This window comes from Herpailurus yagouaroundi, unplaced genomic scaffold (assembly GCF_014898765.1).
Source record: "Herpailurus yagouaroundi ecotype Mexico unplaced genomic scaffold, PumYag 141, whole genome shotgun sequence".
Lineage (NCBI taxonomy): Eukaryota > Metazoa > Chordata > Mammalia > Carnivora > Felidae > Herpailurus > Herpailurus yagouaroundi.
The window spans coordinates 44221874-44235435 of NW_024412396.1; the positions used below are offsets into that span (position 1 = coordinate 44221874).

Sequence of the window (13562 nt, forward strand, 5' to 3'; positions counted from 1 at the left end):
GACATCTTTTGTTATATCCCACAGAGCCAACTAGAGTCCCAGTCTGCCAGCTTCATTTGTTTGCTTTTATTTTATGTTATTTTATTTTATTTTATTTCTTTCAATATTTTATTTGCTTATTTTTTAAATTTACATCCAAGTTAGTTAGCATATAGTGCAATAATGGTTTCGGGAGTAGAATCCAGTGTCTCATCACCTACATATAACACCCAGTGCTCATCCCAACAAGTGCCCTCCTCAATGCCCCTTGCCCAGCCCACCCCCACCCAACACCCCTCCAGCAACCCTCGGTTTGTTCTCTGTATTTAAGAGTTCTTAGTCTTTTTTTTAACCAAAGTATGTATGTCTGGCCCGAGGGTTCGGTTGGCCTGAGCTGTAGCCACATACAGCTTCCTCTGAGTGCTTGGATACAATGAGCAGGACTAATGTTGGCTTGGAAAAGGAGCAGGAGATGGCTTGGGGTTCGTTTTTCTTTTTTAAATGTTATACAAGTGCAGAGCAGTTGGCTGCCGTCTCCCTCTCAAACCATCAGCAGAGCTTGACCTTGGCCAAGATTGTGCCTCATCCTCTCGGCATTTTAGCATAGAGTTGCGTTTCAACCCTGGAATGCTTAACCAAAAGCACATGCTGTAGTGATGGTTTCCAAAGAATGAGTTTTTACAAAAGGTCTACATCATGTTGTCTTCTCAAAACAACAGTTTTCTCTGAACCACCAACCCAATAAACCCCCAAATGGTGATTCTTTGACTCATTTGTTCACAAGGGCTACGGGGTTTTGTTGTTGTTAATAATACTTTATTGAAGTGCAGCATGATGAACATACAATAAAATACAAATCTTAGGAGTAGAGCTCGTGAATTATGACAAATTGTATGCACCCATGTAACCCTCCCCTCCCTTCCCTTCGCCTCCCCTCTATTCCCTCCCCTCCCTGTCCCATCCCTTCCATTCCCTTCTTTCTCTTCCCCTCCCTTCCAACTTCCTTTCTTTCTCCTTTTCTTTTGTTGAGCAACCACTCATCACAGCCCTTTACTGGCTTGAATTAGCTAAGCAGGACCATCCTGCCCAGACTTGGGGCCATGTTGCTTGGGGACTCCCTGTTCCTGGCCAGGGACAGCCTGGCTCTTGTGGGCCCCTCAGCCTGCCCACAGAACATGATCTCCTCTAGGGCCCTTGGCCAGGCCTGAAGCTGGAGGGGCAGCTGGAAGCACCAGGGCAAGGGCCCTGCCCTCTCCCGCTGGCTGAGGCAAGTTTCAGAAAAGGCCGTTCACTGCTCAGTGGTGCTGGGCTAAGGAAAGTAATGAGTTGGGAAGAGAGGAGCCAGGCAATGAGTGAACGGGGGACTCGGGATTGGAAACCACTCGTAAAAGGAGAGCCCCATCTCCTCCTCAGTGTGAGTCACTTAGTGTGCAGACACCACATCAGTGTCTGGCCCACCTCTGTCATGCTCAGCACATGGGAGCCTTTGCATTCCAGCTTGTCCAGGGCTGTGTGAGGAGGGTCATTGATGAAGTACTCACAAAAGTTGTTTCCCAAGATGCTTTTCTTTGAGGCCCCCAGATCAGTTCTGGATCACAGTGCTCATTGCCCACCATAGTGGGGCCCACCTCCATGTGGATCAGGGTGCTGATGAGCAGGTGGGGCATGGGGTGCAAGTCTGGGCCAGGGTCCCACCCAGGGCTTTGGGCTCAGCGCCGGTGCCAGCCCCTGAGGCTCCCGGACTGTGACTCCCGTCGCCCCCACCCAACCCCTCCCCCAAGTCCAGTTACTCCAGCTCTCAGGACTGGGGTTTCTTGTATCACATGGAACATCTATTCTGACGATGTACAGCCTGGGATTGGAAGGTTGTGCATTCATCTACCTGAGCAAATTACTGTAAGACAGCAAATCCAGGTCAAAATGGGATAAAGACTTGGCATCTGAGTCTGGGCAGTTTGTTGTCACATCTACTTGATGTGGTTACTGTAAAGCGTCACGATACTTGTTTTTTACAAGTTACTTTTGAAAATAGGTGATATGTGCACATAGTACAAAAAACATTTTTTTTTTTTAATGTGTAATGAAAAGGGAATCTCTCCATCAGCCTTTCCCTCCGTGAAGGTAACCACTGTACCTGTTCAGCCTGAGGGTGGAGGCTGGAGCGGGGGGGGGGGGGGATTTTTTTAAGTCCCAGCTCTCTTCTTTGGTTGTTAACCAAGAATATGTTTCTCTGCCTTCTCTTTATACTCTAGGCTCTGATGTAGGGCATTTATGCAGAAACTTGGACCTACAGCTTCAGGACGACTAATCCTGTTTGTCCTGTCCTGTTAAGTTCATTCTCTGTATCTGCCATCTGGCTCAGAAGTCCAAGTTTCTCACCGGATTGGCCATGAGTTGATGATTGTTGGAGCTGGGTTTTTTAATATTAGGCTTGCTTCTTTTAAAATACATATTTGAGATTTTCCATAATCAATTTTTTTTTAATTTGTATTTCTTTAGCAGTGGCTCCTGCAACACGTTTATCTACGTGTTTTTTGTTTGTTTGAAAGTAATGTTTAATCACAACCTACAAGCAGACTATAGGTGGATCTCTAGACAGTCACCCCCACCCCACAGCCACCCAAATCAGACATTGACAATTCTAAGGTTACAAACATGAACTGGGGTAATTATTCACCTTCACAAGCCATTCTTCTCTTTAAACATAGGATTGACCTCAGATTTATTTTGAAAAGCCAGCTTCTCTGGCAGGCAAAATGTGACTTGATTTGTACACTAAATTTTTCAAGAATATAAATGTCATGCAGAGCAGAGAACTTATATTCAGCCTGGAACAGTATTTTACACAATTTACGGGCGCAAGAGCCAGGGAGGGAAGACTTCTCGTTCCCAACCCTCTCAATTGGAGAGAAACCAAAGCTTGATGGATGGATGGCTTTCCTTAGCCAGTTTTAGCTCCCAGCCTTATTTTGTATTCCTCTGTGGCAGGTGGATAAGAAGTCAGGTCTTCCCCGGATTAGAGCTTCCCAAAGATACACAGTCCAGGGAAAGGAGCGAGGCTGTTGGTGTTTTCCAATTCAAGTCCCATATGGTTTCCCTGGGGCCATTTTATCTTTGACATCCTTTGGTGCTCTCTTCTTTGTCTTGCTGCTATCCAATCACCCACGGCCTCTTCAGTCCCTGTTGCGACTGTTCCCACTGGTCAGGGAGCTCCCTGGGAGCAGCCCTTTAGAGCAGCTGTCACAGTTGAGGCGCATCTGCTTTCTGACAAGCTTGAAGACAGAATGAAGGAAGTCATTGAGACTTTCCCAGTGGAAGCGGAGCACACAAGCAGCCTTTGGGACATGGATCAATATGCTGTGCATTTAGGGGGCCTGGCAGCTTGTGTCAGGGGAGAGGGGGCTGATTCCCAGAGGGGGCAAGGATCTCATGGTCTCAGCTCTGTCGTCATGCAGGGTCCTAATGCCGGAATGGTTCCCGGAGCCTTTGGCTCCAGCCTTTCCTGGACAGGGAAACAGACCAAGGCAAAATGCCTGCTGTGTCTTAAATAGATTCTGCTCGCTGCAGCCAATAAGCCCAACAGCTTGGGAGGTGAACGAGCCTTCCCGAGAGATTTGTGTTGCACCATTCCTCCTGCCTCCTGCCCCTCACATACTGCCCCCTCCCAGCCCTCCTGCTCCTCTCTGACCTGATTCTTCTCACAGTTCTCCTGGTGGTTTCTTTTCAGGCCTGTCTGGTTTTGGTATTCATTACACTTTTATTGGTTTTCGCTCTCTGCTTTTTCCTTCCCTGAAGCTGTTTTTCCTCATACTCTGTATCTTTTCATCTCTTGTGTCCACTCTGTCAAGTGCACGTCTCCATCTGCTGCTTTTGTCTGACTCTGCCATGGCTTCTCCATTGTCCCCTTGCCTGCACCTTCCCGTGGCCTGCTGGCTGACAGCCTGCCCTCACCAGGGCTTCGTTGACCCCGGAGAGAAGTTGGGTGCAGGGATTTTGAATGGACGGTGGAGGAGCCTACCTTGAGCAATCCCAGTTACGGGGCAGGTGACACCGCCAGTCTGGGTAGTGGACCTCAAAGATGGTGGCCGTTGCTGGGCAGCGTGGCAGTGAAATAGGTAAGTCAGAAGAGGGGAGGTAGGGGACACAGGAGTGACGGCCTGCACCCATCGAAGGTGATAAGAACAGGAGATAGAAGAAGAAGGCCGGGTGGTAGCTAGACGTCACAAGGGAAAGCTGAGCAGGAGCTACACTAGGGGAGAAAACCAGGGGAGCGAGACCAGTGAGAGAGGCCAGCTCTGCCAAGCAGAGGCCAGCAGCATGAGGGTGGGGCCAGGAGAAAGGGGAGCCTTAAAGACCCTTCTCCCCGTGCATCTCTGGTCCTTTTGTTCTTTTTCCTTTCATGTTCCTGCCCTCATGTTATATTGGCAGAAAACAAAACAAAAAGCAGTCTGTCTTTGAAAGGGAATGGCAAGGGCTGGAGAATTTAAAGCTGGATTCTTGCACGTCCCCATTTACTGGACTCTTGGGCCCCTTTGCGCATCAGGCTGCTGGAGCCATGAGAGCCAGCCCCTTACTGGAACCCCTTGAATGGAGTCCCTATACCAGCCGGACAGCCCAGCCAGAGTGGCGGCAGCAAGGGCAGCCAGCTGTGGTGCACACCCACAGAACCCTTCCACGCGCATGGGGCAGCCGGGGGGGGGGGGGGGGCAGGGCTGTCGGCCAACCCAGCTGGAGGGCTGGGACTTGGTGTTGGGCAGGGCCTGGGCTGAGGGGTGGCTCTTCCAGGGCATGACGCCGGTCCGTCATGGTCTCCTCTACGCCCAGGAACTAAGCTGCAAAGAGGCCTGTGGTAGAAGAAAGAGAAAGGAAGACTCTTGCTTTAAAAAAAATGTTAAAACTGAAGAGGTAATAAATGCATGTGGCAAAAAATGCAAAAGATACAAAAGAACGTGTGATGAAAAGTCTCCCACTTCTGTTCTGAAGTTCCCTCTTCGGGCACCCTGGATGTTCCAATTTCTTGCACATTCTTCTAACTTCTCCTTTTTAGGTCTGCTGTTAATCTAGTAGTTTTTAGATTTTTGATCCAATGGAACATTTGAAACTGGATGTATATGTATGTAATGTGTGTGGAGGGACTAAACGATAATAAAGAAAATTGTATCTCGGTTTATGGCCAATAATTCTTGCTGGGGCAGGAATGGTTTAAAATATTCAAATAACTGGGGCGCCTGGGTGGCTCAGTCGGGTAAGCATCTGACATCGGCTCAGGTCATGGTCTCGCTCAGAGCCTGGAGCCTGCTTCAGATTCTCTGTCTCCCTTTCTCTCTACCCCTCCCCCACTCATGCTCTGTCTCTCTCAAAAGTACATACACATTAAAAAATAATAATAGAGTCTTAAAATGCTAGCACTAGAAAGGACCTTCCAAGACCCTTTGTACCAAAGCCTCACTTCAAACATGAGAAGAGGCCCAGAAAGTGACTTCTCCAGGGTCACCAAGTGAGCTAATGGCACTTTTTAGGTAGTGGCCTCTGGAAAGATACGGATTCCGAAATGAAAGACAAATGGTGGGGCACGGATTTAGAAATTTCCTGTATTGGACACAAATATAGGGAAAGAAATCAGTCATTTCCGGGAAAAACCCCAAAGTCAAATTTCACACTGAAAAATAGCACGCATATGTGCATGCACGTGTACACACACACACACACACACACACACACACAGGCATTGGCAGCAGACAGAAAACAAAAGTCTGCAAAGTCTACTGTCTGTTGTCTGTCCCGCTGAGCTGGGCAGAGGCTGTGAGGGGCAGCTGGCTCCTCTACTGAGGAACCTGCATCCCTCAGACCTCGTGTCATCGAGCTGGAGGCAGAGGCAGAGGCAGGCACTTTTTGTTGGGCAAGAGGGAGGCCTGCCCACCCGGAGTCAAATAAGAGGACAGTCCGTGCACGGACCCCAGGTCAGAGATGCCAAGGGGCGTGTGGAGGTGTGCCTGGCCATGCCACTATGGCTCTCTGGCACCACTGGATCCATGAGCACAGACAGTCCTACTGTTTACCCCGCCTCCCAGGAAGAGACGCCCCAAGATGTATATGCTGACAAAAGGGCAGCATAATTTTTAAAAATACTCTCTGCTTTGACATTCGCTCCAGACATTGTGAACGATTTCAGTGTCCAAGCCAGATTGATGGGCCTTTTGATGGCTTCAGAGAGAGGGGACATGTATGACTGTAAACACTGGCAGTACAAACCCTCAATTGCTTTGAAATGGTAAATTTCCAGGCAATGTGGATCTGATGTTACACGCCTCCTGCATTAACAGCTTTTTCTTCCTGTTCAATTATTTTGGCTGGTAAGGGAGTGGAAATTACACTTCAAAATATATCGATGGATATTTTCAGCCTTGCTGAGAGCTTCAAAATATGTACCAATCCCAGGAACATTCCCTTAATTTCCACCCCCCCCCCCCCCCCACCCCCAGTTTCCCAGGGAAAATGGAGGTATCAACAGCAGGCACAATTAGACTAAAGAAGCTGCAGGAGCAGGGCTTTTTCACTTCAAATTCTCTCTGGTCTTACTGCGTAATCTCTGAGCCAAATTTTGCTCCAGCCCTAAGTCTAGGGGTCCATCCTAATATCCACCAGGTGATGGGGTTCTTGAAAAAGAAATGAGCATTCCCAAGAGCTTGGGCCCGGGGTCTTGAAACAGGGCATCCAACGGAAGCAGAAAAAACTGCCAGTTCTCCGTGGCATCATTTTCACCCGAGGGATCCAGAAGTCCTAATCTCACGCACATGGTCCTCTCCTGTGCCTAGGTGCCGGGCACATGGGCAGCCACCCAGCAATGCCCCAGTTGTGTTTCTGATTTTCTCCTCTCTACATGACCAGCTTCTTTCACTCTTCTTCCTAAGCAGCAGACCTGGATTTACGGCTGCCTTTCTGGACAGACCACAGAGAAATCAAGTTCAGTTGAACATACCTCCCAAATCTGCTCCTCCCACACTGCCCATTTCAGTTAATGGTTGGTTACCTTACACCAAAGCACTTGGCTCCTACACTAGAAATGTACATGCTGTTCTTAATTTCTTTCTCTATCCCCACTTCTAGCTGATCTCCAAATCCTTTGAGTCTCTCCTCCAGGGTTTCTGCCCTAGTCCAGGCCCACAGCACTGCTTGCTTGGACTATTGCAGTATCATTGTGATCCCGTGCCACTAGTCTCCAGCCTCCTCACTAAAATGTATACCTGATCATGTCACTCCCTGTTTTAGAATCTTGGATGGTTCCCCACAGCTTACCAGAGTAAGTTCAAATTTCCTATAAAGACCTGGAAGACGTCTGTTAACTGGTCAACGTCTACCCCTCTAACCTCATTGCCATCACCACCCCCTCCCCCGTACACCCAACCCCCTCACCGTTTCCTGTGCTGCCATTCACTTGCACATCTTAGCGCCCTTTGTTTGCCTCTTCCTCTTCCCAGAATGCTCTTCCACCTCTTGCCTACCTGCTTGTCCTTGAACACAGCTCTCAGATGACTTCTTACTTGAAGAAACCCCCTTTGTGCTTCTATAGAGTTCCATTATATCGTCTTGTGACAATCTATGTGTATCTCCCCATGGTCAGTTACTGGGCTCCTTGGAAGCTGTGATCAGCTTTTGTTCATTTTTGTATCCCTGGAACGTAGAATTGCCTGGCATGGTGAGCCCTCAAGCAGGAAAGGAAGGGACTGGGAACACCCCCGCGCCCCCCGCAATGGGTAAACAGGCTTTACCGTGGAGCGGGCTTATTGCATTTTCGTGCGACAGAAGAGGGAGTAGCAGCAGCCGGCCACCCTAGGTATTTATTCACTCCTTCGCTCACTGCACAGATATTCAGGGAGTGCTGCCGTGATGCCCAAATACTGTGCTAGAAACTGGTGACACAAAAGAAGGCTGCCAGGCCCTGCTCAGAGGAATTCCCATTCAAGGGTGAGAGACGGGCATGTGACAAGGACTGCCCTGGCATTTGGGGCCATCTGTTCTGCTCTGAGGACCTTTGCCACTCATCTCCCTAGAAGCCGCGCAGAGAGAGAAGGACTGAAGGAGAACGTGATAAGAGATGGGGAAGGTCAGGGAAGCCTTGGAAAGGGCTCTGCCTCCGGGACCAATTCTGCTGACCAACTGGCTTTACTTATGCATCTCTCCTTTGTAGAAATTCCTTGCTGTTAAGAAAAAGCATCTGACACATTTCTAATTAGCCCTCAGCCTCTGCAATCTTATTATTCCCAAATGCAACAGCTGGCTCATTCCATGATCAGTAATAATATTCGGAGTTCCTGCAGTTAACCCCCAGAACCAGGGTCACTCCTCCCAGCTTCTGATGGAACCACAGAGGACCTCTCACCCCTCCATCCCGGCGCAGCAGCGTTCGGCCCCCGTCACCGTGATTGCAGGGTGGGGTAGCACTCCCGAGGAAGCCCTGTTGGGCAGCCCAGGTTACTCACTCCGCTGGCCCGCACTGACCCCAGCCAAGTCGCTTCCTTTCTCTGGGCTCTAGTCCTGCATCGTCTCTCAGGTGCCGGACTCAAGAGAGAACTGCAGGCTGCATCCAGCTACTACGTCCCTCCCTCCCATCAACCCGTACTTAATGAACGTGTATGTGCGGCTACGTGCCAAGCGCTGTTCTAAGGACTGGGGAGACCATGGTGAACAGGACGGGGACTCCTGCCCTCATGCAGCTTATGGTCCAGTGGCAGAAAACACAGTGAAAAGCCAAACAGGAGAATGATGATGGAGTTCCTCTCAAACAGCCAGGTCCTCTCCTTGATGGTTTATGGAGACTTAGAAATAACATTCCCTCAGGTACAGCGGTGCCTTGAGTGTGGCCAGCTGGCAGTGGGCAGCACATGTGCCACTGATCGCTGGGTGACCTCCGAAGGCACCGGCCCAAAGAGGGTCCCGCCTTCTTCGTGGGGTCATTGTGAGTTTTCTGTGATCAGGCTTCGGCACCGTGCCTGTTGCGTGGTCACACACGTTCTGTCCCCTGTCTCTGCCTCCTTTCCTGCTTAGAGCAGACACGGGGGTCTAACCAGTCTCCCTCGCCCACCGTCTGAGTCCCCGCTGCAGCTGCAGACAGGGCAAGAGGCTTCTAAGCCCACTGACTCTCAAGGATACTGGGTATGCTGGCGAGAATGGACGCAGCTGGGGCCCTGCACGCGGCCTCTCCACGCCGCTTAGCACAGGCTCGGAAGAGGTGGGCAGGCACGCGCTGGTGGGGCAGGAGGGTCATCGTTGTTCGGCCTCTCTGGGGTCTGTTCTTCGTAGCCCTGCTGAGCAATCTCCTGCACGAGCCCCTCGCCCCAGCAACCAGCAGCAGTGCCTAAGGCCTGGGGTGGGGGGGGGGGGGGGGGCTGGGGTAAGAGTTTGCCCAAGCCGCTCTCCTAATATGTGACAGAACCGGCATTTGAATGCAGGTTGTCCGACTCCAGAGCTAGGCTCTCACCTGAACTCTACTCCCTTTCCCCTCTCTGTTATCCACCCTGACATCAAATGTACACGGGCAGAGTTCCCTGGGGCCTCTGGGAGCGCCAGGGGCACACGGCTTTCCCAGCTCACCTGAGTGCTGGCTTTGCCCGCTTTCAAAGAGACGGGGACCATGCCGGAGAGTAATGCCACAAGGGAGAAACTGTCCAAGGAACCAGAAGTCCAAAAAGGGCACAGTTAGAGGGACCTCAGAGGTCATCTCCCCGCACGCCTCCTTTTCCAGAGGAGAAAATGGAGGCCCCAGCGGGGAAGTAAGGTCCCTGCGTACAGAACTTCTGACCACCCTACAGACTCCCCAGTGTGCTCAGAAGCCCTGTACTGGGACCCAGGCAGTAGCATGGAGAATGGACTCAAACCCAGCCCCACCTCTTACCTGCTGTATGGCCCTTTGGCAATCGAGAGTGTCACCAAGTCCCGGCATGCGGGTTGTGGGTGCTCCAGAGATCACGTGTGTGAGGGGCCGGCACCTGGTGGGTACCCAGTGAACTGCAGCTATCATTATCACTCTTGTTTTCCAAGTTCAGTGCGTGTTGGGCAACACCAAGTCTCTTAGGTGTTGCTTTGATTCTAGGGTTCTGTTGGAATCCATTCCTAGGACCAGAGAGGAAACAATGCTTACTGTTACCTCTGAACACTGAAATCCATCTCCTGGAGGGCTGAGCCTCGGCCCGCACCTATTTAGGATCCAGATCTGGAAGCAAGACCACGGGCTGTAGCTGAGGTGGCAGGTGCTAGCTCCCAGCCCTTCCCAGTGTGCTGTGGCTTCCGGCCCATCGCTTAGCCTCCGCCTACGTCAAATTTCTGTTGGCCAAATGAGCATGGTCGTGACCCGCCTCCCCATCCCCCACCCCACCCGCCCCACCACCGTGGGAAGTTTATTATGTCCATCTAAGGAAGGGCTGGCTCTGAAGTCTAACATCACCCAGAGAGGCGATGTCTCTATGGGGTTTCCCTGGTGGTGGGTGGAGCGGGGGCGGGGGGCAGGGAAACAGCCTTCTTTTTGGGACAGAGCTACAAGTGACAATTGCTTCAGAGGTGTAGCATCCTCACCACTGACCCCTGGAGAGGAAGAGGTGAGACGTGTAGAAATCCTGCCAAATTCTGCATCCTCCTTGCCTCCCTCTCCTCATACAGCCCTCCTTCTAGAGCCATCAGAAACCCCATCCGCCTGATTCTGGGTTCTAGCTTCATTCCCCAGGCCTAGGCGTGAGTTTGGAGCTTCTCACTAGGGGTTGGTGCGATGTCTTTGGATCCCACAACCTCTCACCTGGTTTTCTCAAGACCAAAGGCAACTAGACATGCACAGGCCAGGCTGGGCTGAGGGAGGCAGCCTATGGCAGCAGAGGGCCATTGCCCAAGTCTTTCCACCTGGTTGACCTGAGAGCCTGTGTGGAAGTGGGGACACCAGAAGGGCAGTTTCCTTATGTTTTCTTGTTGTTTGGAGATGCCCGTGGGCCTGACCCTTAAGCAACAAACTTTTCTTGGCTTCCCACAGAGGACATGACTACCGGGTCAACCCCATGGCTCCCATGGAAACCAGGTTATGGCTTGGCAGTGGATAATGCTAAGGCATTATCTGTGGAAATGGATCCTGGCCCCTACTGCAACCTAATTAAACTCCCCAGGCGAGACACCTGACAGCAAGGCTGGCCCACTGCTCCAGGGCCAGTGGCCCCTTCACACCCACCTCCTGTTGTCCCTGACTGCTGCGTGGCTTGGGCCTCAGACTCCCTGCTACTCTTTGTGGGACTCTCTTTGTACATTCTCTTTCCAGGGTCATATTCTTGGTAGGGCCATTTTTGGACTTGTGTATGTGTCCTCGTGGTTAGTTTTCTGAGTCAGGAGGCGGGCACTGCAGTTGCAACGATGATCTTTCTGCAGCAAAAAACTAATTAGGGTTTTCTTTCTTCATTTTACTTCATTCCAACAGAAATGCACTAAGCATCTATTACATGCAGGGTTCAGTCCCCCACACTGGAGAAACGGGAAAATGAGTGGCGCTGATGGGGGGTGGTTGGGGGAAGGCATGAGCTGTCTGACTTCCCCTTTCCTAAGGCAGCTTCATTTAGAGGCCAGGACCTTAAGTGGGTCAGGACCCTATGTGGGAGCCAGTGTCCAATAGCATCGGCAAGAACTAAACCCCCTGCTAACTCTGACCGTGGCATTCAAGCGCCCAGCCTGCCCAAAGTCGACTCCCACCAGGCCCTTTCCAGCATCCTGGCCCCAGCAATACCAAGCAGCTCTTGGCCTTGAACGCATCAAGGTCCGCCATCCTCTGGACATTTGCTCTGGCTGTTCATGAATCTAATACCTCGCCCTGCCCTCCCCCTGCCCTCCCTCTTCAGAATTTATTCAAAAGTTTATCCAACTTCTATGAAAAGCCTTCTCTAAGACCCCCCCCCCCCCCTTGGAATACAATATTTCTTCCTCTGTGATCCCTGCTTGGTTTAGGCAACATCTATTCACTGCGAGTCTGCTCTGTGCCCGACACTGTGCTGATCTCCTAGCCCACCTTTCCTTCTGCTCTGGACAAGAGCAGTCCACCCGGGATTCTCAATGCCTCCAGGCCTGGGGCAAAATCTCAGTGATGTCTGTGTCCTGTCTCACCACGGTGTTTGCACTTCGTGGAAAGTGCAAACGGAGAGACGGCTTCTAGACTGGGCTCTGACCACTAATTAGTCGCGTGGCCTCTGGCCAATCTTCCAGCCTCTCTGGCCTCCTTTCTTCCTGGTGAAATAGTGGTAATGATATCTCACGGTTGCCCAGGGGACAGGGGAAGGGTCTGGAGGGAAGCCTTATGAAAGCTGGGAGCCCCAGGCCAATGGAAGATGTGGAGGGGTTGTACCCCCATTCCTCTTTCGCTGGCTGTGAAGCAGAGTCGAGTCCCCTTCGCTCTCCTCGAATGTCAAGCGCACCAGCTTCCAATCCCTCCTCGGGGCCGGCCCTCGCGCGGCTCGGAATCCCAGGCTGCGGAGGATTCCCGTGCAAACTCCACTCTCCTCCCGCCCAGCCATCCCTTCCCAAGGCCCCGCCGAACACACCTTAAGCCCCGCGCCAGAGCGCAGTTCGGAGTGCAGCCCAGAACCGCAGCTTCGCGGCGCGGGCCCGGGCCGGGGTCGCGCATCTCCAGCCGGTGACTCAGGGCCGCTCGGGCGGGGGGTGGGTGGAGGTAGGCGGGACCGACCAGGGCCGCGCGGGGGCAGCCGCCGGGCGCTCGGGCGCTGAGCGGTGGGAGCAGAGGCTGTCTCTGGCCCGTCGCCATTCCACCGCGGGCGTCTGGCTCGCCGGGCCTCGCTCTCGCGCCGCTTCGCACCCGCCGCGCTCCCCTGCCGGTGCGCCGCGGCCCGGGCAGCCGGAGGGGACTGGAGCGCGGGGCGGGCTCTGCGCGCCAATGAATGGGCGCCCGGGGGACGCGCGCGCTCGGGGCTGAAGGGCATTAGGACCGTGAGGATCGCTCCGCGCTCCTGTCTCTCCCTATCACCCCCCACCCCCCACCTCTCTCCCTTTTCTGCTCTGCAGGACTGAGCAGCCAGGCGCGAGCGAAAACAAACAGCTGGGGCTGCGAGCGCCCTCACCCCGGCCCCGAGAGCAAGCCGGCCGGGCCCCCCACTCGGGGCGCCCGCCCGCCCACCATGAGGAAGATCCGCGCCAATGCCATCGCCATCCTGACCGTAGCCTGGATCCTGGGCACTTTCTACTACTTATGGCAGGACAACCGAGCCCACGCAGCATCCTCCGGCGGCCGGGGCGCTCAGAGGGCCGGCGGGAGGCCAGAGCAGCTCCGCGAGGACCGCACCATCCCGCTCATTGTGAGTACGCCCTGCGCGCCGGGCGACCGGCCGGGGAGCCGCGGCGCGCGTCCTTAGCCCCGCGCGGCTGCAGAGGGCGCGGGGCCGGGGGCGGCGTGCCCGCCGCGCCCTGCCGGCTTTGTATCTGTTGGAGCATTCCTGCCCGTTGTTATGGCAACCTCTGTCGGGCCAGCGGGGCCAGGGCGCACGGATGGAGGGAGGGTGACAGCGGGTGGGGGCTGGGAGAAAGTGCTGCAAGTTTGGTGGGCCCGGTAT

General features: G+C 53.1%; 1 protein-coding gene and 1 pseudogene across 2 annotated transcripts in view; one reads left to right on the forward strand and one right to left on the reverse strand.

Annotated features, from left to right (window-relative positions):
* Nucleotides 1–946: 946 nt before the first annotated feature.
* LOC121031971 (GTP cyclohydrolase 1 feedback regulatory protein-like) lies at nt 947–11793 on the reverse strand (annotated as a pseudogene).
* Nucleotides 11794–12742: 949 nt separating this feature from the next.
* Nucleotides 12743–13562, forward strand: part of GALNT16 (polypeptide N-acetylgalactosaminyltransferase 16) — a 93284-nt gene continuing 92464 nt past the window's right edge. Inside the window, exon 1 of one of the 2 annotated variants that reach the window (XM_040477522.1) lies at nt 12743–13307. In XM_040477522.1, the coding sequence (XP_040333456.1) occupies nt 13131–13307 (177 nt within the window). In that variant the 5' untranslated portion in view covers nt 12743–13130. The remainder of the gene's footprint in view (nt 13308–13562) is intronic. The other variant, XM_040477521.1, reaches the window with a different exon arrangement.